Here is a 25488-nt window from a genome sequence, read left to right as displayed (position 1 = left end):
TAATAGTGGAAATAATGTAATTAAAGCATTGCCATAAGTTATTTATAAAAGAGATTTTTTTTCTTTTAATGTCTTCAGCTTTGCAATTGCTCCAGTATTCCTTTCACTTAGTTAATGGCATCGACTTTACCCAAATGGAAGTGGTTAGATCCACACTGAGGCTTGGTTTTTTTTTTAATGGATGCCATAGTCTGATAGTCAGATAGTTTAGAATCCTAATTCGATACATCCATGGTTTATTACCAATAGTTCTCTTTTTGCTATGTTCAGTACGGCTGGTTCTCAGGCTTATTTCTCTGCCTTTCCCCTTGTGATGCCTGCCTAACTAACCGTGGCGGTGGCATAGGTCTTGCCGACCCATGGTCTGCAGTCAAATCTTCCCTGCTCAAAGTGCCAAATCTTGGTCTCGTCAGCAGTGGCTGCCTGAACCCGATGGATGGCTGAGGCAAGGTGCTCGGCTCCTGCTGCTCTCCTCGGCTGTCCTGGCTCCCATCAACTTCGTTCTTCCACTCCACCCTAAACTCAGGCAGTGGCCTCTGCTGTCTCAGTCTCTGGTCTCTCAAGATTTTCCCTGCTCTGGGTCTTAGATTGAGCACTGTGGTAGCTGCATCCATCTCAGAGTCACTGCTGTCGCCCACTGTTAATTGAAAACAAAATTAAAATTTTAGGTGCAGAATACTACAGTTTCAGGAATATTCAAATAACAGCACACTGAGCACTAGCAGCCAAAGAAGAAAGTTTCCCTGTGTTTCCTAAATTCGATGCTTTCTGATTAGACCCAGACATTTAACTCTGCCAGGACAGAGGATAGATTTGGCTTACAAACATCCCTCCCCTCAAAACTGTGATTTTTAGAAAGCCCTCACTCAGCTGCTCCTTAATCACCGAATGCCCCCCTGTTTGAGTTGACATTTCCCCAGTTCTGGCTCTGGACATGGAAAAACCTGTCTCTGAGCTACCTGGGGTCTAGTCCCTGCTTACGTCCAAGCGGGATACAGAAATGAGATTTCTCACCCTCACATCCCATGAAATCTAATCTGAGAGGCATTTCCAGTGCACAACGGCTCTAGAAACTTGACTTTGGAAAAGGAGCGTCAATAGTCCACCGAGCAAAGGATCTCCCAAGGTCAATGTACAGGTGGGAGGAAACATCCCATCCTTAATACGCCTGAATGTAAAATACCAAAGAAAATCTACATGACGAAGCTCACGGGTTGCAAGTGCTGCAGACTCCTTCACCCCATCACAGCAGGGTAGAAAATGGTCAAGCGAAAGCTGGCATAATCATTCAGGGAATACTCTTAAATGATAGCTATCAGGTAAACCAAGCTGGAAACATTCTGGATGTGTACATGTGCATGTATTTTCCCCAGCAGACTTCTTTTAAATTGACTAACATATTCATCAAAACTTCCACACTTCAGTGACTTGATAATAATTTTAACAATCATTTATGAATGCCTCAGATTTGTTCTTAGACTTAAGTCAGATATGATGTTTTAAATATATCAAAGCAAAGAATTATGTATTGTGCAACTGTCATAAGAACAACTTCCATCAGTAGCCTACATGTTATTCTTTTATAAAGGTGAGGAAGGGGTCAACAAAATATATCACCACAAAATTATCCATTCACCCAGATAATTATATATCAAGGAAGGTCTTCATCAGACTGTGTTTGCAGGCTTTCCCCCCCCTAAATATGTCAAATAATATATTTTTTGACAATTGAATAAACTGGAGGCACATTTACTCTTTAATTCTAGGTGACAGTAGGTGACCTCTGCAGACATAACTACAGAATAAAAGGCATCCTACATTCAGGAGAGCAAAGACATAATTATTAACAGACAAAAACATGGTCTATTGGTAAATTAATTTGGAAGAGTGGGAAACTAATTGGGGCTAGGATCAAGACATTTTAGTGATCGTGCAGAGATTAAATCTTCCCAGCAAGTGATCTTGATGGTTGCTTGTTGCTTATAGCTCCGTGGGTCCATGACACTTGCCATGAAAGGGAATGCTCCTGAGCATGGTATGAGCATGGTATAAGCATGGTAATGCAACCGGTAATAATCAAAAGTAATATATAGAATTGGGCAAAGTTTTCACATCAAATAGTTGTCTTCCTCCAGATTTTTTAATTTTTTGTTAGAATTCAAGAACTCCGGTATAAAACATTTGTGAGTTTAGGCAAGAAAAAAAAATCGACATTTTGGTTGTAAACCACAGCATTCTGAGAAGTTCTTCATGAGAACTATAAACCAGCCCTCATGTCCTCATTCTCCTCTCTGGTTTGGTTCTCAGAGCAGTGTCCTCTACCCTGACCCCAGTGAGAAAAGAAACCAAACAGGCTCATAATCCAAGAGGGAGATCTGGACATTATGGAATAAAGACAAGGAGAATGAGCCATGGCAGTGCTTCTGGTACCGAAGTGTTTCAGGCTGCTGCTTGCTCACATGAGGAGGCGTGCTGGGAGGACTACACCACAATGGCATCGGAACTGAGAAAGCCCCACAAGACTCTGCTTGCTGGGGCATTTCTCTGCACTCAAATACCTGCTTTTAATGCCCTAAGACCACTGCTAAATATTCAATGCCTAGAAATATGCTACGAAGGTATTAACTCTAGAATGAAAGCATGTGCACATAAAATATTTTATATTTATTTGAAAATTAATATGCTGATTTCTCTGTGTCATCCCTGGAAAAACTTTCCTTCTACGTAGGCAAAATGACTGCAGCACAGTAAGAGACAGCAGAAAAGTTTTCATTACCTCTGGAAGATGTTTTATTTCTCACTCGTAGTTTCTCTGGGAGCTTAGTGTTTTTAGGAAGTGAAAGGAATCTTTTTGTATTTGCAGCAGCCTGCATGCAAAGAAATGTAAGAAATGTCAAGTTACTGCAGACTGAAGTACCTGCATAATGTATGTTAAGATACATGACTGAGGCTTGAACAGGTTTATGTAGCTAAAGGGCTGGCGAGTAGTTTGGGATTAGCTAATACGTGATCTTTTACTACACACTCAAGTTAACGCTGATTGCTGGTTGAGGTCTGCGCTAACTAAGATAAAGACTGAGTAATCTCAGGCAGCTTAATCAAAGGAAAGCCTAGTGATATGCCCTCTGAGATCAAAGTTAATAAATGTATCCTCTCTAACCTCAACCTTACTTGTACAGGTTTTCCTAAGGAAGGCAAACGCTGCAAGCATGGCATCACTTTACGCAGCTCCAGTTTGAAACTTTTTATTAGTCAGCCGCAAAAATTAGGTTGAGACTGAAGCTTGGGCACAAGAACTAATCTGTATTCTGATCCTGCAAGCGCTTTATACATATAAATGACTTTATACAGTTGACTAGTCACACTGAACTTGACGGGGAAGTTAGGCACCAGCGTGATCATTTACCAGTTCAGGGCATAAAATCCTTGTTTTCCCAGGACTAAGCTCTAAAGGCCCTGGCTGCAGAGCACACCTCATACTTCCTGGAACATGAGAGGTACTTTCCAGGACAGGTTGTTGGTTTTTTTGAATTAAAAAATTTCTCAAGAGCATCCTTTCTTACATTTCTTACAAAGGTTTTTTTAAAATCTTTCCAGTCTACCAGCTCTCCCCTGCTTGTACCATTCACTGGTGCACACTCAAAGGGAACTTGAAAGGAAATTTATTTTCCATGAGACATTTTTCCTCTTTGGATACTGTTGTGCTGCTCAGGACCACTATGCTTCCTTCTGTGGTGGATTTATCCAAGGATAATTATTTTTGAAATTACAGCCTGTGCATTTTAAAAAGCTGTCAGACACCCTATTTCTCTCCCTGCCCCAAAAATGTCTCAGTCCTGCTGTGTCTCTTCATTATTCCACCTAGTAAATCATTTATTTGTATGACAAAGACAACATACGTAACTGTGGTTCAGAGGGAAAAAATCATTCAGGAACAGACTTATTGTCACAATTAACACCACAGTAGCCCTGGTAATGATCACAAACAAGATATAGCACTTATTGGAGACATGATTCCAGCCTCAGCTGCTGAAGGACAACTGTATGATTCCAGCCTCAGCTGGTTGAGCATGATTCCAGCCTCAGCTGCTGAAGGACAACGGTCACTAAGTATTCCTGTAACACGAAAATACATATTTATAGGATGGTTAATTTCCCTGATAATCTAAATGGGAAGATGATTTGGGGGATCAACTTCCCTGCTGAATCAGTGTGCTCCATTCAAATATGGTCTGAAGTTTACAGTGAAGGTATTGCAGGATTGCCTCAGAGAGCCACAATTACATGCCACAGCATTTCCTGTAGGCGAAGAAGGTTTTCCTATTCTGTGTCAAAACTTCAGTCCTGACTACATTTTATGAATACTAAAGAGCCCACAACATTTTTCAAATAAAAAGCTCACTCTGACTGACTCGATTAAAAGTTCTCTTTCCCATATTTTGGAGCATACTTTAAGTAGTCTGTCTATCTCAAAGTCATTTTCGACCTTGATCATCCATGCTTCATCAAAATACTGATAGAGAATACTGACCATCCCTTAGAAGTACACTGTGTACAGAGCCTGTTCAGCTCCTCTGAGATAAAATTACGGCAGCAGATCCCACTCCCATATCACATTCTACAAGACTGAAGCTTTGCTGAAGGGTTCAACACAAATTAAGGGGCCCATGGGTGCAACTCAAGGTGTAAGTGTGACATTATATGTGCAGTTGTCCTCCAAATTCAGGATTTATTTTTTCTGCATTTCAGAAGATTTTTTTTCTGCATGACATTTAGCTACAAAGAACTGCTTTCTATAAAACAACCAAAATGCAAGTACCGGTCTTTCTCTTGACAGGCTGTTTGTTTTCCTCAGGCTCTCCCTAAGGCTGTGCCGGCGACGGATCAGAATTTCTTTGGCCTGCTTTTCATTTGCATCTGCAGCCAGGCTATGTCGGTTATATGACATTGTCTGAAATATAAAAGCAGTGGTCACATTCTGAAAAGCATAATGTCAAATGTGTTGAACTATATGCACAGTGCAAAACAGGCTTTTTGCTTTAATGTTTTAATAAGCATCATAAATCCTTGTGAACAAAATCATATTGCAGATGATTAAGAACAAGAACAGTAATTATGCCAGCATTTTTTTAGTCATCTGCTTCACAAGCACCTGTTTGGTTTGGTTTGGTTTTTTTTAACCTGCTGATATTTATAATGAAAGAGAAATCGAAAAAAGCTGGCTTAATACAGTGTTTACCCCCACACTGTACTAGCTCAGTCAATATGTCAATAGAGGACGCACATTTGCAAGCGATAAGATGAGTCACCTAGGGGGAAGTCATTTTTACGTCCAGCAAGCTGAAGCTTGCTCCACTTTTGAACGTTTTCCAAGGGCTCAGGCATTCAAACTACTCAGCCACAGGAGGGTAAATGTGACATGTCCTTTTGCTTTTATTTCGCTATTTTTACAGCTCATCACCTCTGCTTTTAATACAAACAACTTCACAACTGGAGGCAAATGGGAAATCTCACCCTATCACAAAGTGAACAAATTACTGATATAAGTGGGACAATGTTGGGTTGAATTTGCACCTATGATCCTTTTTAAGTCATGTAAGTATATTGCAGATACTAACAAAACAAAAACATTAATCTTTGTCCATAGTATACGATCAAGTAAGCTATTTACATAAAGGAGTAAGAATATGTTGCTGTACATGTGATAGGAAACGGATTCATAGGCAATAGAAGTAAGTAACAGCATTAATTATTATGCTGTGGTACAGTAGATGCTGCACTAGCCCAGAGATATGTTAGGAAGGTAATCAGTATATTCAAAGAGGAGTGGAATATTTAAGTATGCAAAACTTCATCCTTACTCGATGTCGTATTTGGTAGAGATTCTTTGTTAATATTTCTCGCATGTTTTCCATTTCAGTGGGAGAAAGTGGCTTTATTTTTCCTTCATGATATTCACTGTGGCAGAATAAAAAAAGGAAAATAGAGGAAAGAGAGAAAGAGGAAGAACGTTTTTATTTTTATGATCGGGAATTACATTTCAACTATTTCCTTTGTTAGCGTTGGAAAAAACATTTCAAAACAACCGAGGAACAGGTGAAATGTAACATGTAGGAATGAAAACTTGATCTCATCTGAGTCAGTGGTAAGGCTCAAAACTCAGTCTCCAAAATTTGATATAAATGACATTAAATTGTAAATTCGATTAAGGTACTTTTCAAAATGCCCCTCAGGCTTCCCCCGTAGCTACTGCAAAAGATGTGCAGGCACTGGTTCAAGTCCAGCTCTGCTCTACGTGGTAAATCAATGTTCCCATGAGCAGCTGCCCTTGTAAAAAAACTTCACGCTCCAGACGAGCGCAGCTCACTGAGCACTTCGCGTGTGAGCTGCAAGCGAAACGCTCTTGTTTCGTGTACACTTACTGTGCAGGTGACATTTGGACACAAAGTGTCCTAAGTCAAAGTGCTTATCCTGCCTACGGACTGGGCTGTGAAATAAATTACATGACCCAGCCGAAATGCTTGGCCACGCTGGCGTTGCTTGCTTACCTGAGGGACACCGACGATGGGACCTTGCTTATCATTCCGCTCTCTGCCATCTCAATGGCATGTTTGATTTCCAGCTTCTTGTATAAAGAAACAATGCTGGATTTGGGCTGGTTCTCCCGGATTAGAAGTCTTCGCAGGTATTTATTGTCAAATTTTTTAAACCTGTGCGTGAGGAAAACCAACCCAACCAGTTAATTTTTACTGTTAAGGAAAGCCCATATACTGTAGCTAACGCAACTGTGAAAGCGTTTATTCCCTGGGAACGTGTCTGTTCGTATTAATAACCTGCTGCTGAGTAACATAATAAAGGGTCAAGTTCATCTTTGCTTCAGATAGACAGACTTAACCTGTGTTTTGGTTAATACATTAATGGACAGTCTCCCTAGCAGCAACTTTTAACTTTAAGGTATTCTGTGTTACTAGGCAATATTATTTTTAATTTTAAAAGAACATTAAATATTTACTGTAATAATAAATAAAAGAACTAAATTTGCACCGGCTGCTTTTTCTTTGAAATTTTAGCCTGCTTTTGTAAAACTTTGGAAGTTCTCCCTTCCTCTAAAGCAACTGCAACCCTCTTGGATGCTTAGTGAAAAAATATTGATTACAGCTGGGGTGATTTTGTTTGTCAGAAAATATTTTGCTCTCTGGCCATCCTGAAATTATTCTTGAATTTGAGTCAAAAATGTTTCTGAAGGTCATGAAGAGGTGGGACTCTCCTTTGCTCCGTAATCCGTTAATTAAAGATCCCACACAGACTGGAGGAGAACCAGGCTGAGTAAAGGAAAGTTGTACCCATGTCATACATCTCTCAGGACAGTGTCCTCACTGTCATGCCCTCTAGTCATTTGGAGAGGGCTCTTCTCAGCCCTTCCTGCTGGTGCTATTCGTCTTTGTAGAAAACACTTAAATTCTTGTTGGAGCAGTGACTAGAAGGTGGGTGAGCAATGCCCATGCTTGGGGTCTAAAGGATTTGGGTGTAAAAGAGTGTGCTTCTGAGAAAAGGGAGTTAGATCCAAACTAATGATAATGATGACTCAGCAGCTAAACTGAAAACACGAATTATTCAGGTATTGCCAGCGGTAATCTTCTTAACTGACACTAAGTCTTAAATAACACCATCAAGAACTGTGGAGCTGCCTGCCATTAGGATCTCTCAGGCACCTCACGCCAGCTAGTGCCTTGATCTTTCTAGCAAAAGTCCCAAAGCTTTTGTATGTTTCCCATCAAATAGGGAACTAACCCCTCACTTAACACCACAGAGATGTACAGTTTGCAGGAGGAAAGCCAGATGGGATAAAAGGCTCAGCAGACATACAGGAAATGCTCTGAAACAGTCAGAAACAGGGAGAGGACACGCACTCCCAGAAGGTACAGTCCTCTACCCTCGGGTCAGAGGGCTGCCTTTCTTCCCAGCTGGAGATTTTGTTCTACTTGCTTGTGGTTTAGTAAAAAGACATTGTTTTGCAGCTTTCCCTTTGTAACCCACACGTTCTAAAAACAACCATCCGCTTTCAAGAATAAGATGCTGAAAATGAAATCTGATGCCCAACAGCCTTCGTTTGTTGCTGCTGAGCCAGTTTAGCCTCTCCTGTATAACAAAAGTTTTAAATGACATTCTTACTTGTCTCTCCAAAAGTTGTGACCCCAGTGTCCACACACATCTTCAATTCCAGTCTTCACGTGGTCAAAGAACTAAAGGGGAAACATTGGTTCATTACATAAACTTATAGACATCACTTGGCTTGCCCTTAGGTATTATTAGTTTCTAACTTACTTCAAAACAGAAAAGTCTAGTCAGAATTCAGGACGATGCTTCAGTTTAACGAAATGCCGCCTAACCAAACTCAGAGCCAGACTCTGCTTTGTTCTCCTGGAGCTTCCTTAGCTCACAGCCCCAAAAGGACAGAAGTTAGTTGCTAATTTCCTCAAGTCAGCCTTGCTCAGCTCCTGCCTGAACCTGGAGGTAACTTTTTCCCCCCATATTTTCATTTCTTTTAAGTTCCCTAATCACTTAGGGCTATGCCTGGGACTTCTCCAGGGACTTCCCTAGGCCTAACAGTGAACCAGGTATGACTTTGCAGAGGAGAGAGCCTGAGCGGGCAGCAGCTCCCCGCATCAGCACTGGCCCCTTGGGATGCACAGGACAGAGCTGAGATACCCGGCATCAGGTCCTGAGCTGCCGTTTTAGGAGATCATGGTCTAGACTCACCTCAAAGCATCCTGAGCACCTAATACTAGAAACACACTCTTCCTCAGTCTATTATGAATTATGACAGAGTGAATCAGTTCAGCCAAGATCTCACTCGATCCCCAGAGGCAGCTCGTTTGCTCTTAATTCAAGTACCATAGTAGGGGTCTCTCAAATTCAGAGGGAAATCCTGGTAGATATGCCAAAGGATAAGCTCTAAAAGGACGGACTTTTAGATGCCTAGATTGACTTCTTTGCTGAATGTGGCCCTTATTATTCTTCATTTTTAGAATTTCAAACCACCTGCCACAGGTATGCTGCAAGGAGAAATACATTCAAGAATATGCATGGCTAATAGACTGCAATAATTGGAGACATACGTGTACCAAATACAAATCCATAAAAAGGCTGATGATGTGAGAGTTAAGTAAGTTTAAGAGTGTGTTTAGGAGGAGTTTGCATTTGTTTAATTAGACTAAGTCAAATGCAATATAATGTAATTAAATTGCCAAAGCTTTCCTAATGTGGCCAAGTTCTAAAATAAATCTCTCATATGTGAAACAAACTACAGGAAGTTAATTTACCTCAAAAGGTGAACAATTAACAAAGTGAAGATTCCAAAATAAGGATACATAATAATGCTAATTTTGATAATTGCCAAAGGTTAAATATAAGCTTTACAGTTATTGTGCTTATAACAGCTATCAAAAAGAAATCTAAAAGAGTGTGTGTCTCTCTGTAATACTGTATGCTGAATCCTTGTCTTACTGAAAGCCACCAGGAATTTTATCTATATGAGGGTTTCATCTATGACACTGAAGCTGCAACATACCCTGTTATAAATTTCTTCACTGACAGCAGGCTGCTTTTTATTTGACCTTTTGACATCAAGAAACTCCACTAGTGGGCGAATTGTTATTCCCTGTGAAGAAAAAATAAAAAAAAGCAAATAGTTCTGGATTTTTTTCCATAAACATAAAGAAAAAACAAAGCCTTTCAGTCTTTTCCACCTCTGGCAGAGCATTGAATATGGCTGTGGATACCCTTTCACCTTCCTAACCCCAAAATACAGCCTGACACAATAATTATAATAGTGAATTCACTCTCGTGATTAGCAGGTGTTGCACTTAGCTTTGAAGTCCTCGTCAGCGCACAGACTCCACTGATGCAACAGAAGGAAGGAAGGGGCTCTCTAGAGCTAAGAGGTCCAAGAGGAGCAACCTGACAAACCCCATCAGGAATACGTCAATTACCCCATCCATAGTATTTTTAAACTTTTTTTCAGTTCTGTTATGTATTGGAAAAACCCTCTCTTGTTTTCTGAATTAATAAACAGATCCCCCATCATTCCAAAGCAAACATATAAAGTCCTCTTTTTTAGTGATTACTTCCAAAACAGGTGCTCAAAGATGTGTCAACAGTAGCACTAAAATTACTATTCAAGACCCGTGACACTAAGACTTTCTGTAAATATGTGTCCTTGCCTGACTATTCTCAGAGAAAGAACAAAAAGTTTTGGCTATCCCAGAATGATATCGTGGTTTTGAACAATTATTTGTGGAAGAATTGACATAATTTGTTTATTTGTATAGGCGCACTGGCACAGGGGAGAGGAATGAATCTCTCACCGTGTTGAGATCAGTCCCTACTATCCCAGACAACCAGGTCACATATTTCTTTCCGTAAATGAATCAAGCTTTATCTTAAAAGTAGTTAGGTTTCTTTGCCCCATTGCTCATACTGGAACACTCATCCTGAACCTCATTGTTCTGATAATTAGAAAGCTGCTTCTTAATTGCATCATGGTCACTTTGTACCACTTTGTTCTTGTGCCAACATTTGTCTTTTTAGTTTAAATAGTGTTCCTCCTTCTCTGGTGTTCACTCCCTCATATAAACAGTAATTATATTCCCTATTCTCCTTCATTTTGCTAAGGCCAAGGCATCCTGGTCTCCTTTCACACAACAGGCTTGCCAGTCCCATGATCACTCTAGAACATTACACTATTCTCTGATGGAAATACCTGCCTCAGTATGTCTTAAGATCAGATTTGCTTTTCTTCTTTTCCACTGCATTGGTGGCTTAAACTCTACCCCGTTACCAACTAGTACACCTGTGTCTTTTTCCCTTTCTATTTTTTTCCAAACAAAAGGTTCCCATTTCATAAGAGAAATCCCTAGTAAGAAAGTCCTAGCAAGAACACATTTGCACTTGTTACTGTTAAATTTCATTCTGTTTCTATCATATTGGCCCTCAGTTATTCTCTTCTTTCTGCATGATACCCCATCTCACTGTCACCCTGAGAACACCTTCCAAAGCCTGTCATCAAGAAACTTCAGCAACAAAAAACTCCTACATTCACGTGCCATGGTCAATAACGAGAATATTAAGCAAAACCATCCCCAGGAACTATCCTTGAGGAATTCCATTAATAACATCTCGTCAGCCTATTATCTGACCAGGGTGGTCAAATGCTGGAGCAGGTGCCCAGAGGCCGGGGAATCTCCATTCATAGAGATATTCAGAACTCAACTTGACATGGCCCTGAGCAACATGATCTAGCTTTGAAGGTAGCCTTGCTTTGGGCACGGGGTTGGACTAGAGACCCCCAGAGGTCCTTTCTGACCCAAAGGACCATATGCTTCAATTTCCCTTTATAGAAGAAACTGTCAGCTCCTTCCTCATTCACTTTACAGTCATCCTAATGTCAATCTAAACCTCAGTTGAACAAGTAGTTAAGCTAACAATCTCCTATGTAGCCCCCTCCCCCAAAGATTTTACAATAGTCCAGTTAGATGAGATTACTCTAGAAAATAAACTGCCTTATCAAAGAATGATACCAGGTTTCCCTTTGGTAAACCATGTTGCAGTTCATAACACATTCCATTTACCTCCATATTTTAAATTATTCTATCTTTCAAAATCAGTTTTCACAGCTTACACGCTAAGGTCAACTAACTGACCAACTAACTGACCTCCAGCTTCTCCAGCCACCTCTTCCCCTTTCCCAAGCACAAGGACAGATACTTGCTACTTCCCATGGCACCTTTATCCATGTAAAAGGAAGGCTAAAAAAATATTTTTTTTCCCACAGACCTGAAATTCCGTGTACGAGCCTCTCGCATCTCTCTCACCACTCTGGACAATGACTAGCCTGACATCTTTATTTGAGGGGCTTAGCCTCCTCTACATTTTGCTGGTTTCAGTCACTTCCCTCTCTCTTGGTCACTCCTGACCAGGACTCCATGGCCAGGTTGACACCAGAGACAAGTTCTTCACGTTCTTCTGCACACCTGGTGTTTTTGGATGGATGTCCACCTGGTTTGCAGCATCACTGCCTAACACCCGGACCCACACGCCCCAGTCCACCTCTGAGTGCTCTCAGTGTCTTCTATCCCCTGCTCGCTGCGCACCATATCCAACACCAAACTCCTGAGTAAATGCACAACTTCCAATATTCTAACAAGGAATTAGTGCCAGGGCTGTACTCAGATTATCTTTTATCTCTGCTCCAACCTCACTAGGTCTTAAATGCTTAATACTACTTATATGTTAGCATAAGTACTCAATATCTGGCATACTTTTGCTACCTGTCTGCAGTCTGCATGGCATTTATTTTTAAACTATGACCACGGAGAGTACCTTCAAGTATGTTCCTTCCACTAAGCTAGGACATTTGTTTTTCTACCCACTGTTTATTTACAACCTGTCTGAGAAAGAAGAAGTCCAGAAAAGGAAAGGTATTACCTGAATGAAAACGGTAAAGAATATCACCACGATAACAGCAGTGATGAACAATTTCTTCCTGGGGAACACAGCAGGAGGAAGCAGAAATACAAGTGAAAAACAAATAGCTCCTCGGAGGCCTCCATAGGCGATAATAAATTGGTCCTTAAAAGTGAGAGGAATTGTCCGGAACACATTAATGATTTGAGTCAGAACAAAAACACCTGAGGAAGAAAAACAGAAATACAGGGAGGATGGAAAAAAGGGGAAATTAAAATTACACAGAAATCCCCCACAATGCTAATATTTGTTTTAAAACACTTTTATTTCCTTCTTACCTATACATTATTGAAGAAATGAAATGTTACTTAACAGCTTGAAAACACCATGGAAGAAAACTTTAAAATGCCTAAGGAGCATCATCTTAAACGTATTTAGTGAGATAACCACCTCAGCTCAGCTGGATTTAGGACCCAAAGCAGCTAATTCATCTCCTCAAGACAGCTATCTGCTAGACTCTGCACCTCTAGAACAGCAATAATTCTCTGTGTCAGTATGGACCAAGACTCCCAATTTTTTAATAGGATTTGAGGTGCTTTTGAACACTTTGGCTTGTCACCTCCATCAATCTGTGCTTTGAATCCTGCAAACTCCTATTCACTCACTTAATTTTACTTGCACAGACAGAAAGGATGAAGGACTGGGGACGGAGCGAGAAGATGCCAGTGCATGCTGGCGTACCAAAGGTGAAGGCTCCAGAGATGTGGCAGACTGGACTCAAGTTATAAAGGCAGGTGAAGGGAGCAAGCATGGGGGCCAGGAGCTGAGGGGCGGCCAGGCTCCTTCGCTGTTTTTCAGCATAAGGTATTAATCGTGGGGTTGCAGGTGTGGGAGGGAAAATAGTTCAGATTTCTGCACTGGAGGGAGACTTGGGAGCTGCAAGTAGGGGTGCAGAGGCAGACCAGAGCATGAGCCACTTTTACACACGGAGGGACTGAATCATTACAGATGAAACTGGGGTGAGGGGCAGGTTTAAGACCTATGAGCCTGACCTGCACTTAGGTCTTGAGGTAAAAGAAAAGGAGCTAGTACTGCAAACTCAGGAGGGGCCAAGCAGTTTCTTACAGGATTTTTTTCTTCACAATATATACCTGAACAACACTTCAACTACAGCATTTTCTGTTTTGATGCTATTTATGCCAATGACTGGGAAAATCACAAAGCTAGTAGACATAAATAAAAAAAAAACAAACCCACAACCTGTTTTTATGTTGCAGAACTGCTATTCTTTTATGCAAAATTTGTTTATTTGCAAATAAATGCTTACTTCAATACATGTACTCTGATTAACAAGCAGACTGCCTCTGACTTTAGATGGGCAGGATCAGGACCAAACTGATTTTAGGGGAAAGGTGGAAGCTGACCCTGAGATCTAGGACACGTTACAAATAAGAAGACCATTCTACAAGCTGATGGGACTCTGTCTAAATTTTGGCATTTTCTACTTGAGAAGAGGTAAAAAGTTTCACTTGCAAAGAATGCTGATGCATAGTCTGAGACTTGCTTACCCAGTGCCCTCCAGATTAAACAGAAAAGGAGGGTGAAGCTAACGAAGGCCCAGTTCCACTCATGGTTCTTCCCAACTGTAGACACTCCCATGAAGATGAAGATTAAGGTCTCACTGACACTGCTCAGCATCTTCATGAAATACTTTATTGTCGTATAGGATTTTTGGGAAACATTTTCCTCCACGTATTTATTCATGGTCATGGCGCAAGCTGTAATCCTGAAAGGCAAATATTATCCTGTATTTCATTTGCTTGATTTTTTTTTAGCCTCTCTCATTTCTACAGAATATTATTCACTTTTCCATAGTCCTCTTTAAAATACAAAGCATAACTTATTCCATAACCAATCTCAAATTTATAGACTTGGTGAACCTACAGTTTTGGGCGTGAGAATTTTTTTCCACAGTGGGGAGTTTTCTGAGAAGACATCAGTATATGGAGAGTTTTGTCACATACTAAATCCACGTGATCTGTGCAGGGATCACTCAAACTCTGTGTTTTGAAAGAGGCAGAGCTGAGGAGAGGCAGGGGCAGCCCTGGAAAAAAGGGATTGCTGCTTCTATTGCTGCTGAGGGACATCAGACAGGATGGCCACTGCATGTCCTGGGGCAGGGCTTCCTTCCCTTCCCACCAGCAGTTGTCCCACCAAACCATTCCCCTCCTCAATGGTAGCGACAGTAGCCAGCTCCTCTTACCAGGCAAAGCAAGCAGCAAGGCTACAGACAATTTGTCATCCTCCACCACTCTAGGTCACTGCTTGCTTTGCCTGCGCATAGGGCTGAATAGGAGAAAAACACCCCCAGAAATCACGCTGGCACTGTTGCACATTTAAAGCACCTACAAATCAATGAAATGGGCATCTTGGCTGATACATGAGAACAGACAGGGCTTACTGTAAGTACGCCTATGTGCCTGTGCTCTCAGCCTGTGTTAGTAAGCAGAGTTTCTTAATCAGCAGGAAGAGCAAAGAATGACATTACTGGCTGTACATCACTTGCTCAGTACGGTTGCCCATGGTGCAGGGATGGCTGAGGACCACTCAGCTACAAAGTTGACAGGTTTAAGGACAGGTTTAAGCAGAGCTGGCTGGAGGATAACCTCAAGGTGGTGCCTCAGTGTAGGGAAGCACAGTATGAGTTGCCTCATAATTATCAGGGTGGGCAACTAAGGCAAGAAGCACTGTCGAATAGCTGTCACTCCTGGTTCTATTATCTAGGGCAAAAACATGTGTTCTCTGATTTCCCAGTTAAAAATGTTATACACACCCATGTATGGGTTCTCAGTCAACCCATGTACACTAAACCTAAACAGAGAGAGAGAGAGATGTGTATTTATGTTGTCTTTCTGAATACAGCCCATGAGGACTTGTCCTACGGTTATTTATCCCAGCTACACCAGGTTTTCAGTTTATAGTTATTTGCCAACACAGGGGATACCTCTTCCTACTGAAATCTCCACATTGCTCTCTCTCATGGAGAAAGATGGTAGGTTTGCCAGCATCTCTTTGGAAAAAGCTGAAGAAGACTCTCCCATGTCTCATGGAGATCCCACTGCAGAAAGTCTTCTGCTGAGCATGTCCTGTCTCTAAGCCAAGAGCCCCATCTCTGAACAGCACAAACATCCCTGAATGTGAGTGTAAATGGAAAGCCAGACTGAGGGAGAGCTCAGAAAAAGCCCACTGACATTATGAACACACATGTCTACGTTCTTCCTTCTAAAAGAAGGGATTCAAAAAAAAATTTTGCAAAGCAGAAAAGGGAATCCCAGAAGCAGCAGTACTTCAAAAGGACCTTTGCATACTAAACTTTCTTAGCATTTTGCAAGAGGGCGTCCATAGCAGCAGCTGAGGCTGTAGTCACTGGCAGACTCTGAACATGTTTCTCCTAATTAATTAAAGTCAGTTTTGTCCAGAAGTTTCCTTCTCTTATGTGGAGCCAGCATGGCCTGCTTTAGAGGACAATGGCCAAGATCTGAAACATAATTGTAGATCTCTGACTCCACCAACACATCCACATCCACAAAGTGACTGGGCAGCTTTACTTCTGAGGGACGAATCTGGGAGGACACGTGGACACTGGGAGAGGGCATAGTGTACTTCGCTGACCTCTGTCAAGCAGCACAGGACCTGCAGGCACATCAGGGTGAATAAAACCCAGGGAAGAGGGTCTGATGTGGGACAGATGCAGTCCGATGGGGCGGGTAGTGGCTTAAAAATACAGGTGGAGAGGATTTGCTAGAAGAACAGTGCACCTAACCTGGCCTTCACCCTGCATTTTTGTCCACCTACACTTGGTTATAGAGAGGCAGATCTAGTCAGCACAAAATAAAATGGCCACTGCCGTGCAAAAACTAGCTCCAACCCTAAGGAAACTCCAAGACTAAGAAAGAAAGCTTGACTAAAACTATCCCAGACACCCATCTGCATTTAGTACTGACATAATTGTCAGCTCTCTTCTCATTATCAGCTGATTTCACCATGGTCTGAACAAAAAGATCCTCTGTGGCCCAAGAGTAGCATGTTGTCTGGGAAGCAGAGCTCATCATGGTTACGTGGGATCCACCATGGCAGAAATGATGCAGATTTCATAACCATGCAAGCTTCCTCCCTGCAACACTCAGTGGGTAACGTTTCTAGTTTGAACATGTGGTTGGGACAACAGAGGTGCTGCATTTTTGCCAATACTGACAGACTGCCGATGCTCTTCACAGCTCTCCTCCTTGTCCTGATCTTACAGTTGCCCAGACTGGGGACTTGTCACAGATCCCACCATAGATCCCAAAACCATAAGTGCCTGCATATCTCAGGAAGAAAGTGGGAGAGGACCTGGGCCATGCATGGATTTTGTCCTGACAAGGAGTAATGACTTGGCCAGGCCATACACCCAAGCCCGGAAGCTGTCAAACATTCCCAGGTTCTTCAGTTTACACATAGTTCTGGTGACCAACCTCAAAAGTATATGTGAAGAAGGGTCTCAAATCTGCTTAACACTTTCACCCTCCAGAACTCTCATACTCAGTGGCAAACCAGCTCTTCACAACCCACAGGCTGCACTGACAGACCTACAAATATCTCAGGTTATGTCATGGGTCGTGACAGCTCTCCTGTGTGCGCACAGCTTATCTGTACAAGTACAAAAAGTCCGATGCATCCCAGCTACTTCCAGCCGATCGCACACACAGTGGAGCTGGCAAGTGCAGGGGCAGCGAATGCCATATAGCAAGAACACAGTGGGCAGGCTGCGAAACAGCCATTTCCAGACCCGTGGCCATTTCAGAGTCTCCAAGCTGCAGCTTACTGCTCGAAGCATTAGGGCCATCAGGTCTGCACCAAAGACACAACAAAACACTCAGCACTATTTATTACCTTCTTAAAATAAATAGTTTTCATGATTATAGTCATTTAGGAAAGCCCTGCAGCTTGGGGAGTGGGGAAGCATGCTCTGGACGCAGTTTGTTTTTGGATCCTGAGGTAATGGAGACACTGTAAATAGACGTCTGATAAGAATCTGTCACCAGATTAATCAGGATCTTTGCAAGCTGTAACTTAAAACACCTACCGTGCTTAACCACTAGAATTTAAAGAGACGACACTCATATATATAATGTTATTTTCAGTCACATTTTGCATTCATTCAATTAGTGTCAACTAATTGACAAGTTGGTTTGCCAGTATAACAAATAGTGCTGTACATTATTTGTTAGTCTTCAGATAAGTAATATTCCACAGCTAATCACTGCTCACTTTATGAATCTGGTATCTCTTCAGAGTACTTATCTACCTTAGAAAAAAACCTGTTGAAGTCTCTTTAATTTGAAAATGATATGGCAATATAGTGTTAGAATTTAATATAAAATCAATTTCTTTACATATGCAAGGTTTTATGTACATTATTATAATATGTTCTTCCCAAACTAAATTTTTACTGTCACCATAATCTAAGCAAAAGCTTAGATGTGTTATATTTTATATTTCTTATCCACACACATTAATTCTGGCTTCCACTTCTGTGACCTGAGGTAGTTGCCTTGCTCAAGAAGGGGAGGGAAACAACAGTTAATTGCAATTAACCTGCAACCTTCTGTGCTTCTGAAGAATAAAAGTCCTCCTTTACAAACAGTACAGTTTCTGTCATGACTGCAATAAACTAGGCCACTGGGTTCAATCCTCACGTTTCCTTGACCTACTAAATTTACAGTAGTTTCAATGTTTGTTCCTTTCAGCCTGCTAACTCACTGTTGCAAAAAAAAAGAAACACATATTAATAGTTCTGCTGCTTCACAGCCTTTATGAGAAATTAGTAAGCAGAAAATGCAGCATTATAATTAGAAATGGAACCAAGCAAATAAAGTTCAGATTCACATCTGCATGTTTTACAGACGTGCTCCTGATTCAAGCCCGGCTCTAATTACAGTAGAAGCTCTTTCCTCTCCTTCTGGAGAGGACTTTCTCACTGCAGCTCACAGGGACATGGTTCAGTCCCTTTGCTATTTCAGCTGGGTAACCCAGTGCAGGGCTTATACACAGGTGCTCCAAGAATCGTCTGTCCCCAGAACGAGTACACAGACTTATCAGAAGAGGGACAAGCACCTTTCATTCCCCTCTATTCCTCTGCCAGTGAATTCCTGCTTGCACAGAAATGAGGCACTCTGTGTATGTATCTTTCTTACTTGGTTACACTATATGTTCCTGCTCATGTCCTCCACCTAAAGTATGGTACAGCATGTAACTACAAGGTCTCACTGAGCATCTTCATGAACCTCGTTATGAAGGAAGTGGGAATCAATAGTGTAACAAACAGACTCACATGGATATGGGTGAAAAAAGGGAGATCAGACAATTATCCCCTATAGGTAGAACTATAAATGGCCACAGAAGCATATAATGAATAAACAATCCGCGTTGTAAGGGGCACTCCAAGGTCATTTGGTCCAACTACATGCTCAAAGGAGGCTGACTTGAAAGTCAGACCAAAGCAATCCTGCCATGAGTCATTCGCTGCAGAAAACGCCAGGGAACTCAATACTGGTGCATGTTGCACTGTGACACAGAGCAAAATACTCTCTGCAGTTCAAAGTCCAACGACATGTGAAAAGCACAGGGTAGATTTACTCCAAAGGGATGCGGAGATCACAGGAGCTCCAAGGCCCTCGGCAGCACTGCTGGGAGGGGGCACGCTTGCCGTCCCATGACCGCTGAGACACTACGTAGCTGCAGAGAGCCCTTCCTGCTCCGCCTGGGCGTTACTGATGTATCCAGCTCTCTTAGCTATTACAAAATACATTCAGAGTCAAAAAACATACAGGACATTTTAAAGATAACTTATTTTCTGTTGCGCTGTTGGAGGGAAAAAATACTTTGTGTTTCCTCTTCTGTTTTGCTCCCACTCGGGCCACTGTTACAAATGCGAAGGAATAGGTTGTTAGTGCCATGGGAAGCACTGGTTTGCTGGTTGCAGGCACTGGCGTGCGGTGGGTCCGCTGACCCGCCGTGCCCTTTCTGTTGTATCCTGGATGCAGCATGTCCAAATCAGTATTTTCATGCACGCTGCCACAATTTTTTCCATGTACAGTTTAGCCACACGTTTTTGGTTTAGAAGCCCTTTAAGTATTTGATCATAGGATGTCAAGGACATTTGACTTAAGAAGTGGAGGAAACTAGAAACCACACAAATGCTATGAATAGAAGCTAGGGAAAGAGATGGCACATTTATGAACTCGGTCAAAGTGGGTGCATATGTTACTTTACTTAGGCTCCTATCAGAGAAAGAAATCCATGCAATCTTTAGCTCTTTACTTACATTAAAGTACTAACCCCTCCCGTTTCATGGTATATTTCTATTTTTATACTACTGAAGTCATCAGCTGTAAGTTTCCATGTAAATTGCTTCCCAGCCCCAGAAAACGTTATACTGACATGACTATGTATCAAACCTATCTTCACTTCCCTAAAAGACAATCACCAGATGAGGTACTATCAAGTATTAGTGATACTCAGAAGTGACATCTGAGCTTTCATAAAAAGCTATGCTCCTAATGCCTGAATGACTCATATTTGCCACTAGAACAATACAAAGTCATTAAAGAAGGTTGGCCTTTAAAAATATTACTTGGAACCAGAGCAAACCATTTAAGTGTATCAAATGTCATAAAGGCTCTTTCTAAAGTTGAGGTTGTTACAGTATAAACAGCATCAAGCCAGAGGCTGTGCTCTCTCTTTACTGAAGCCCAGGAGAGAAAAACCAGGAGTGAAAATATTTTTATCTGTTGGAAGTAGCAAGAATATTATTGTTTTATACATAATGATGTACACAGGGAGCATTGTAACACACAGGCACACGTATCAAGATAGTAAACTAAAGGGTTATGTCACCATAGGACTAGATTCTGCAAATTTTACATTCACCCAATCCTTACTGTGCTTGTAGTCCAGCAGGAGTTTGCCTTGATGATATATACGCTGTCTTCGTTGAATGGTACTTACTGGCTGCTCACATGACAAAGTGTAAGATGCAGTTTCACAATACATTGGCATCGGAAGTGAAGCCAGTTCATGAAGTTCCCAGCTACCACGCCCACTCCCTCCCGGCCACCGCTGCCCCCACATCACTGTGGGCCACCCTTCAGCCATGCCCTTATGACTAGTTGTGGGGTCACAAGAGGACACAGGTCACCAAACTGATCCGAGTTAAAAATAACCCCACTGAAAATACAAGGGATTATTTTTAACTTGGAACATTTCAAAGATATGGTTTACGGTGTGATGCCATGAACAGTTTTAGTGACACAGCTGGTGTGGTGGCAAGCTGAGAGAACGGGATGGAAGCGGGAGGGGAGAGGCCGGAAATCCTCAAGCCAGCATCACTGCCATGCATGGTGGAACGATGCCATATGGCAAAGTCTGCAAAACCCGGTCCTCTCTGCAATTTCCTTTGGCATTCTTACTTGGGTGCTATTATTACTGAAGTTTGGGGTACTTACGCCATGATGCCCGAGAGATGAAACATTTCAGCTGTTATGTATGACAAGTAACTGTACAGGAAGACAAAGAGTGGCTCAATCACTCGGATTTTATGGGTGAAACGGGTGGTAAAGGCTGCTACAAATCCCAAAAGGATTCCAATCAATACTCCACCGATCCCCACTATAAAGAAGTTAGCAATCCCAGCGAATATGTCAATAACCTTAATTGTGCGCATCTGGCAGAAAGACTTGAACAAATTGTACAGGACCTATGAGGAAAAAGAAAGCACGTTATGTTTCTGAACTCTTCTATATTTCCCTTTGTGTCATTATGTTCCTCTGCTTTAATGTTGAACTTTGAATTTCTCTATCTACCTTGAACTCACTTTTGAGATATGCTGCTGCTTACCTCTGGCATATTACTTGACATCCATAAATATCAGGGAGATATACAAAGAAGAGTAAATATCATTAATCCCACTTTTGCAAATGGGACAGGTTTCTTAACCCATGCCATTCTGCAGGCCAGGAGCATAGATTTATCTAATCTTTCTTTAATTTATTTGCAGAGCTTCTAATTTTCCCACAAATAGCCATTTCAGATTTTCCCCAGAATCAAAGAAATAAAAAAGGAGGAGGAAAAAAGACAGTTTCATAATGAGTGAAAAATCAGGTTATTTTCAGATGTGTTTGAGCTACATAAGACACCAAGAGCTGCAGTACTGAATTAGACCATAGATCCATCTGGCATGGGGTGGGGGGGGAAAGGGGATGGACAGTGACCACCCCAAGGAGTACAAGAAACATGGCATCCATGGAGCGCTCTTTCTCTGATATATTACCATTAAGAATCCAGTGGTTTAAAGACATCTCAAACTTTAGATAATTTCTGGAGATTGGGATTTAATTCCCATTAAAAGACCTGTTACCATGCATTTGCTCAGTTTCATTTTCGAAGAGTTTATGACCATCCTCCAAAACAAACTGGGTCCATGGGATTATCACATTTTCTTAGCCAGAGAGCCTTTTTGTTTTACACAGGAAACAGAATGATGTAAACGTCACATTTCTCTAATATCCAGTATTTTAGTTACTACAAAACAGAGAGCAATGGAATCAGTTACTCTTAAAGAAACCTTAAAGGGCCTCCCCATTTGCAGACTTACTTGGGAGATTTAAGCATTGCCTGGTGCTGCATCTATGCTCCCAGCCATGCAATACGGTGATGGATCTATGCTCCCAGCCATGCGATACTGTGATGGATCTATGCTCCCAGCCATGCAATACGGTGATGGATCTATGCTCCCAGCCATGCGATACTGTGATGGATCTATGCTCCCAGCCATGCAATACGGTGATGGCTACATAGCCCCCTTGTACAGACCTAAGCTTGGTCATAGGGATCTACTCCTATCACAAAAAGGATCTAAGCCAGAAGTGGAAAGTCGGTTCACAGGCTAAGCCACCTTGGTCATAATAAACACCTGACTAGTCATCTTGGACAGCCTGCGGGAGTTAAACCTCTGCTTTCTTTCTGGACTTCCTAGTAAACCAAACAGGTGTCTCTATCGGAAATGCTGTTTGAGAGAACAACGTTTCATCAGCACTTGCATTGTGCCAACAATGTAGGTGTTTGAATAGCGACTGGGAGGGATTTGTCATGTTCGCAGTCTTGTTCTCTCTCACATGACAGAAAGTAAGTTGTACAGCTCTTCATGGCCAAAATTTGATAGGTCTTGCAGAGGTAAAAGTTCTCACTATAGACTAATGCAAAGACATGGTCTATTATGGGTCCTTCGGGCTAAGTGAAAGGAAAGAACTGAAAAAGAAAAGAAAAAATATATTCCAGAGCAAGCATGAAAAAAGAAGGTTAAATCAAACCTAGCATGGTCACCAGTAATTTCCAATTTCCATTACAAAGCGACAAACTGGGCAAGAGCAGGAGCATGAACTATTTATTTGATAAGAATGATGCCCTCAGGACGAGTCCATCTGGGAGAACCACCCTTTTTCACCTGGACAAACCCCTTCATCTTGTTGCTCTGAGGCAGATTCCCAGCTTTTTTGCCCTGTTCCTTGTTACTATGTCCTGTGCAGGACAGGAAAGTAATGTCATAGGCTCCAACTTGTTTTGATTTGTTTTGGTTTTCAACTTGTTTTGATTTGTGGACCTTATGGATTTGCATGAAGAGAAGTATACCAGAATTAAGCCTATTGACAACAGGTGTGCCTTTGTTGGTCACTTTACAAGGGCCTCTCCGTCCACAGACTCCCAGGAGTCTCCATGAATCACGGACTGAAGAAAAAATACTGTTGATACTTGCTGTTTGCAAGGACAGGAGTTTCCCTGAGTCACCTGTTGAAACTTGGGACTACCCCAGACCTGTGTTATTCTTTAAGACTCTTTAAGACACCTACAGAATTTGACCTGGCAGAATACTCCCTTGGTATGTATTAGGGAAGATGATTATTTTCTTCAATTGGAGTTTTAAATAGCCTTTTTTATATTTTAACAAGTAACTATATAAATATACACAAGGCAAGTCTCCAAAGTAAGGCCACTGAGCGCTGCTTGTAAAGAAGCATATAATTTTGATCTGCTCAAGCAATAGCCTTTCCGTAACATCACCTTATCCTCACAGCAAAGTATTCACCCTGCAGACAGAATGAAGCCTGTTGTTTCCACATACAGATATCCCCATAAATCTCAAGTCTGTTGCCATTAAGTTATTTGAAAGGAGAAAAGCTATGTTCTCCTTTGTACCTCGGATCAAAACCAGAACACCATGGTAGAAGCAGCAGCTAGGACTACGGAATGTCATGAACATGATTTTAATCTTGTTCCTATTGTTCTTTATTTACACTGCTGTAAACAAGATCAAAATCAGGTTCACTTCCCTTTTACTCTACAGCAGTTCAGTTTTACAGCTCTCTAAGCTTTCAGGTGAGTTAACATCAACTCTGGTCACATTTTTAATCCATTTGGTATGAGAATGGGGTTTTTTTCAAGTTCAAGATTTGCATCCTTCAGCTGAACTCACTGAAGGTTACACCAAGGAATATTAGTCACCAATCACTTTTTAATCTTGTCTCAGAGTAGCTCTGCTCTTTCTAGACACTAATTGCTTATTTTCGTCAGTTCTCAGTTATTAGTTTTTAATTCTGAAATTACTTTAAAGCACTCTAAAGTAATGTTTTCAGTAGAGGCAGAATACAGAGCACTGCTGTAATGTTTTCTAACATGGGAATAATATTATTGTAATGACACTGGCTCCTTCTTTGTGATTTTAAGCCCAGAATTGGAATTTGAACTGCTAACACTCAGCTTCAGCTGTGATCTTGCCATTTAGTATCACTGTGCTATTTATCACCGACCCACTCTTTTCATAAAGGACCAACTCTGAACAAGAAGCCAACTGGCAAACATTGTCCTTAGCCAAATCCAAGCTCCAAAATTCCATCAGTGGAGGAAAGGGATCATCCAAATGCACAGGCATATCATTAAAACCATCAGGCGTGAAAGACCATCTGAGAAACGCAGCAGAGCTGAGATTCCTGAGAAAGCCCACCTCGCTTTGTATCTAAAATGAAGGCGTGGTAGCACGTTTTCTGAAAAGGGAAAGCATAATGACACTGCTATCCTAATAAAAGCTTTATTAGGAGCAACCAGACAGTGCAAGTGGGATAGCAGGAAGAAGGGCTTAAAGTATTTAGAAAGCACGTTTCCTAAAGCCATGTCGTTCTGCACTACCCATCTGCGTAGCCCCTGGGTTTTTTGAAACTGCAGTGGCCATAGGAATTAGGCAGCTTCGGTGGACGGCCAGCCTGCCTCCAGCTCCCCTCCTGCTTCGTCCCCACAGCCCACCCGAGGCACCTGCCAGGGCAGGTGGGACTCAAGGGCTCCAGCAGGTGAAAGCTGGAAGGGTCTGAGCTCTGCCTGCTAGCTGGTTTTATCAGCTCTGCCGGTAACGCACCAAGGGCAGAGGAAGAGAGAATGTTTACAAAACATCATCTCCTTTGAGAGGATAGCGGTGTAACCCTGGCAGCACCACAGCGAGGACTGGTCCGGCAGCACTGCTGTGGGCAGGGGAGGCGAGGTCCTCCAGGGGCACCCCATGGGGGATCCGTGTGGTGGCCTGGGTCACGTTTTAAGCATAAGCACACGATTGCAGGTGTGCAAAATGGTAACAAGGAACCGTTAGCAGACCAATGCTTAGCACGTGGAAACCACTTATCCCCTGCCAAGTGCTACCTTTAAGCAGTAGCTGGGAAGTAAGACTGAACGTACCCTTAAATTCCTTTCACTCCCTCATGAATAGATGTACGGCCAGTGTGTATGCTGGGCTGGCCCCGCAGACTCCTCGGAGTATCTCCCCCTGTGTTAGGGCATCTGGGCAGGCATGCCGTGAGAAAAGACTACCTCCAAAGAAGGCAATAACGATGCCTACAGGAAAGCCATGCATCAGGGTTATTAAATTGCCATGCCAGCGCCTAT

General features: G+C 42.0%; 1 protein-coding gene across 1 annotated transcript in view; it reads right to left on the bottom strand.

The window, feature by feature from the left end:
- Window positions 1–266: 266 nt before the first annotated feature.
- Window positions 267–25488, bottom strand: part of SLC9A2 (solute carrier family 9 member A2) — a 32949-nt gene continuing 7727 nt past the window's right edge. Inside the window, exons 3-12 of the mRNA XM_075524738.1 lie at window positions 21012–21262; window positions 14034–14251; window positions 12487–12689; window positions 9572–9661; window positions 8173–8243; window positions 6549–6710; window positions 5862–5958; window positions 4820–4951; window positions 2777–2867; window positions 267–637 (exon numbers count right to left, since the gene is read on the bottom strand). Of these exons, the coding sequence (XP_075380853.1) occupies window positions 267–637; window positions 2777–2867; window positions 4820–4951; window positions 5862–5958; window positions 6549–6710; window positions 8173–8243; window positions 9572–9661; window positions 12487–12689; window positions 14034–14251; window positions 21012–21262 (1686 nt within the window). The remainder of the gene's footprint in view (window positions 638–2776; window positions 2868–4819; window positions 4952–5861; window positions 5959–6548; window positions 6711–8172; window positions 8244–9571; window positions 9662–12486; window positions 12690–14033; window positions 14252–21011; window positions 21263–25488) is intronic.

The sequence above is a fragment of the Mycteria americana genome, chromosome 1, assembly GCF_035582795.1.
Source record: "Mycteria americana isolate JAX WOST 10 ecotype Jacksonville Zoo and Gardens chromosome 1, USCA_MyAme_1.0, whole genome shotgun sequence".
Lineage (NCBI taxonomy): Eukaryota > Metazoa > Chordata > Aves > Ciconiiformes > Ciconiidae > Mycteria > Mycteria americana.
The sequence above is the reverse complement of the archived record's forward strand: the minus strand, read 5'-3'. Positions and strand labels throughout refer to the sequence as shown.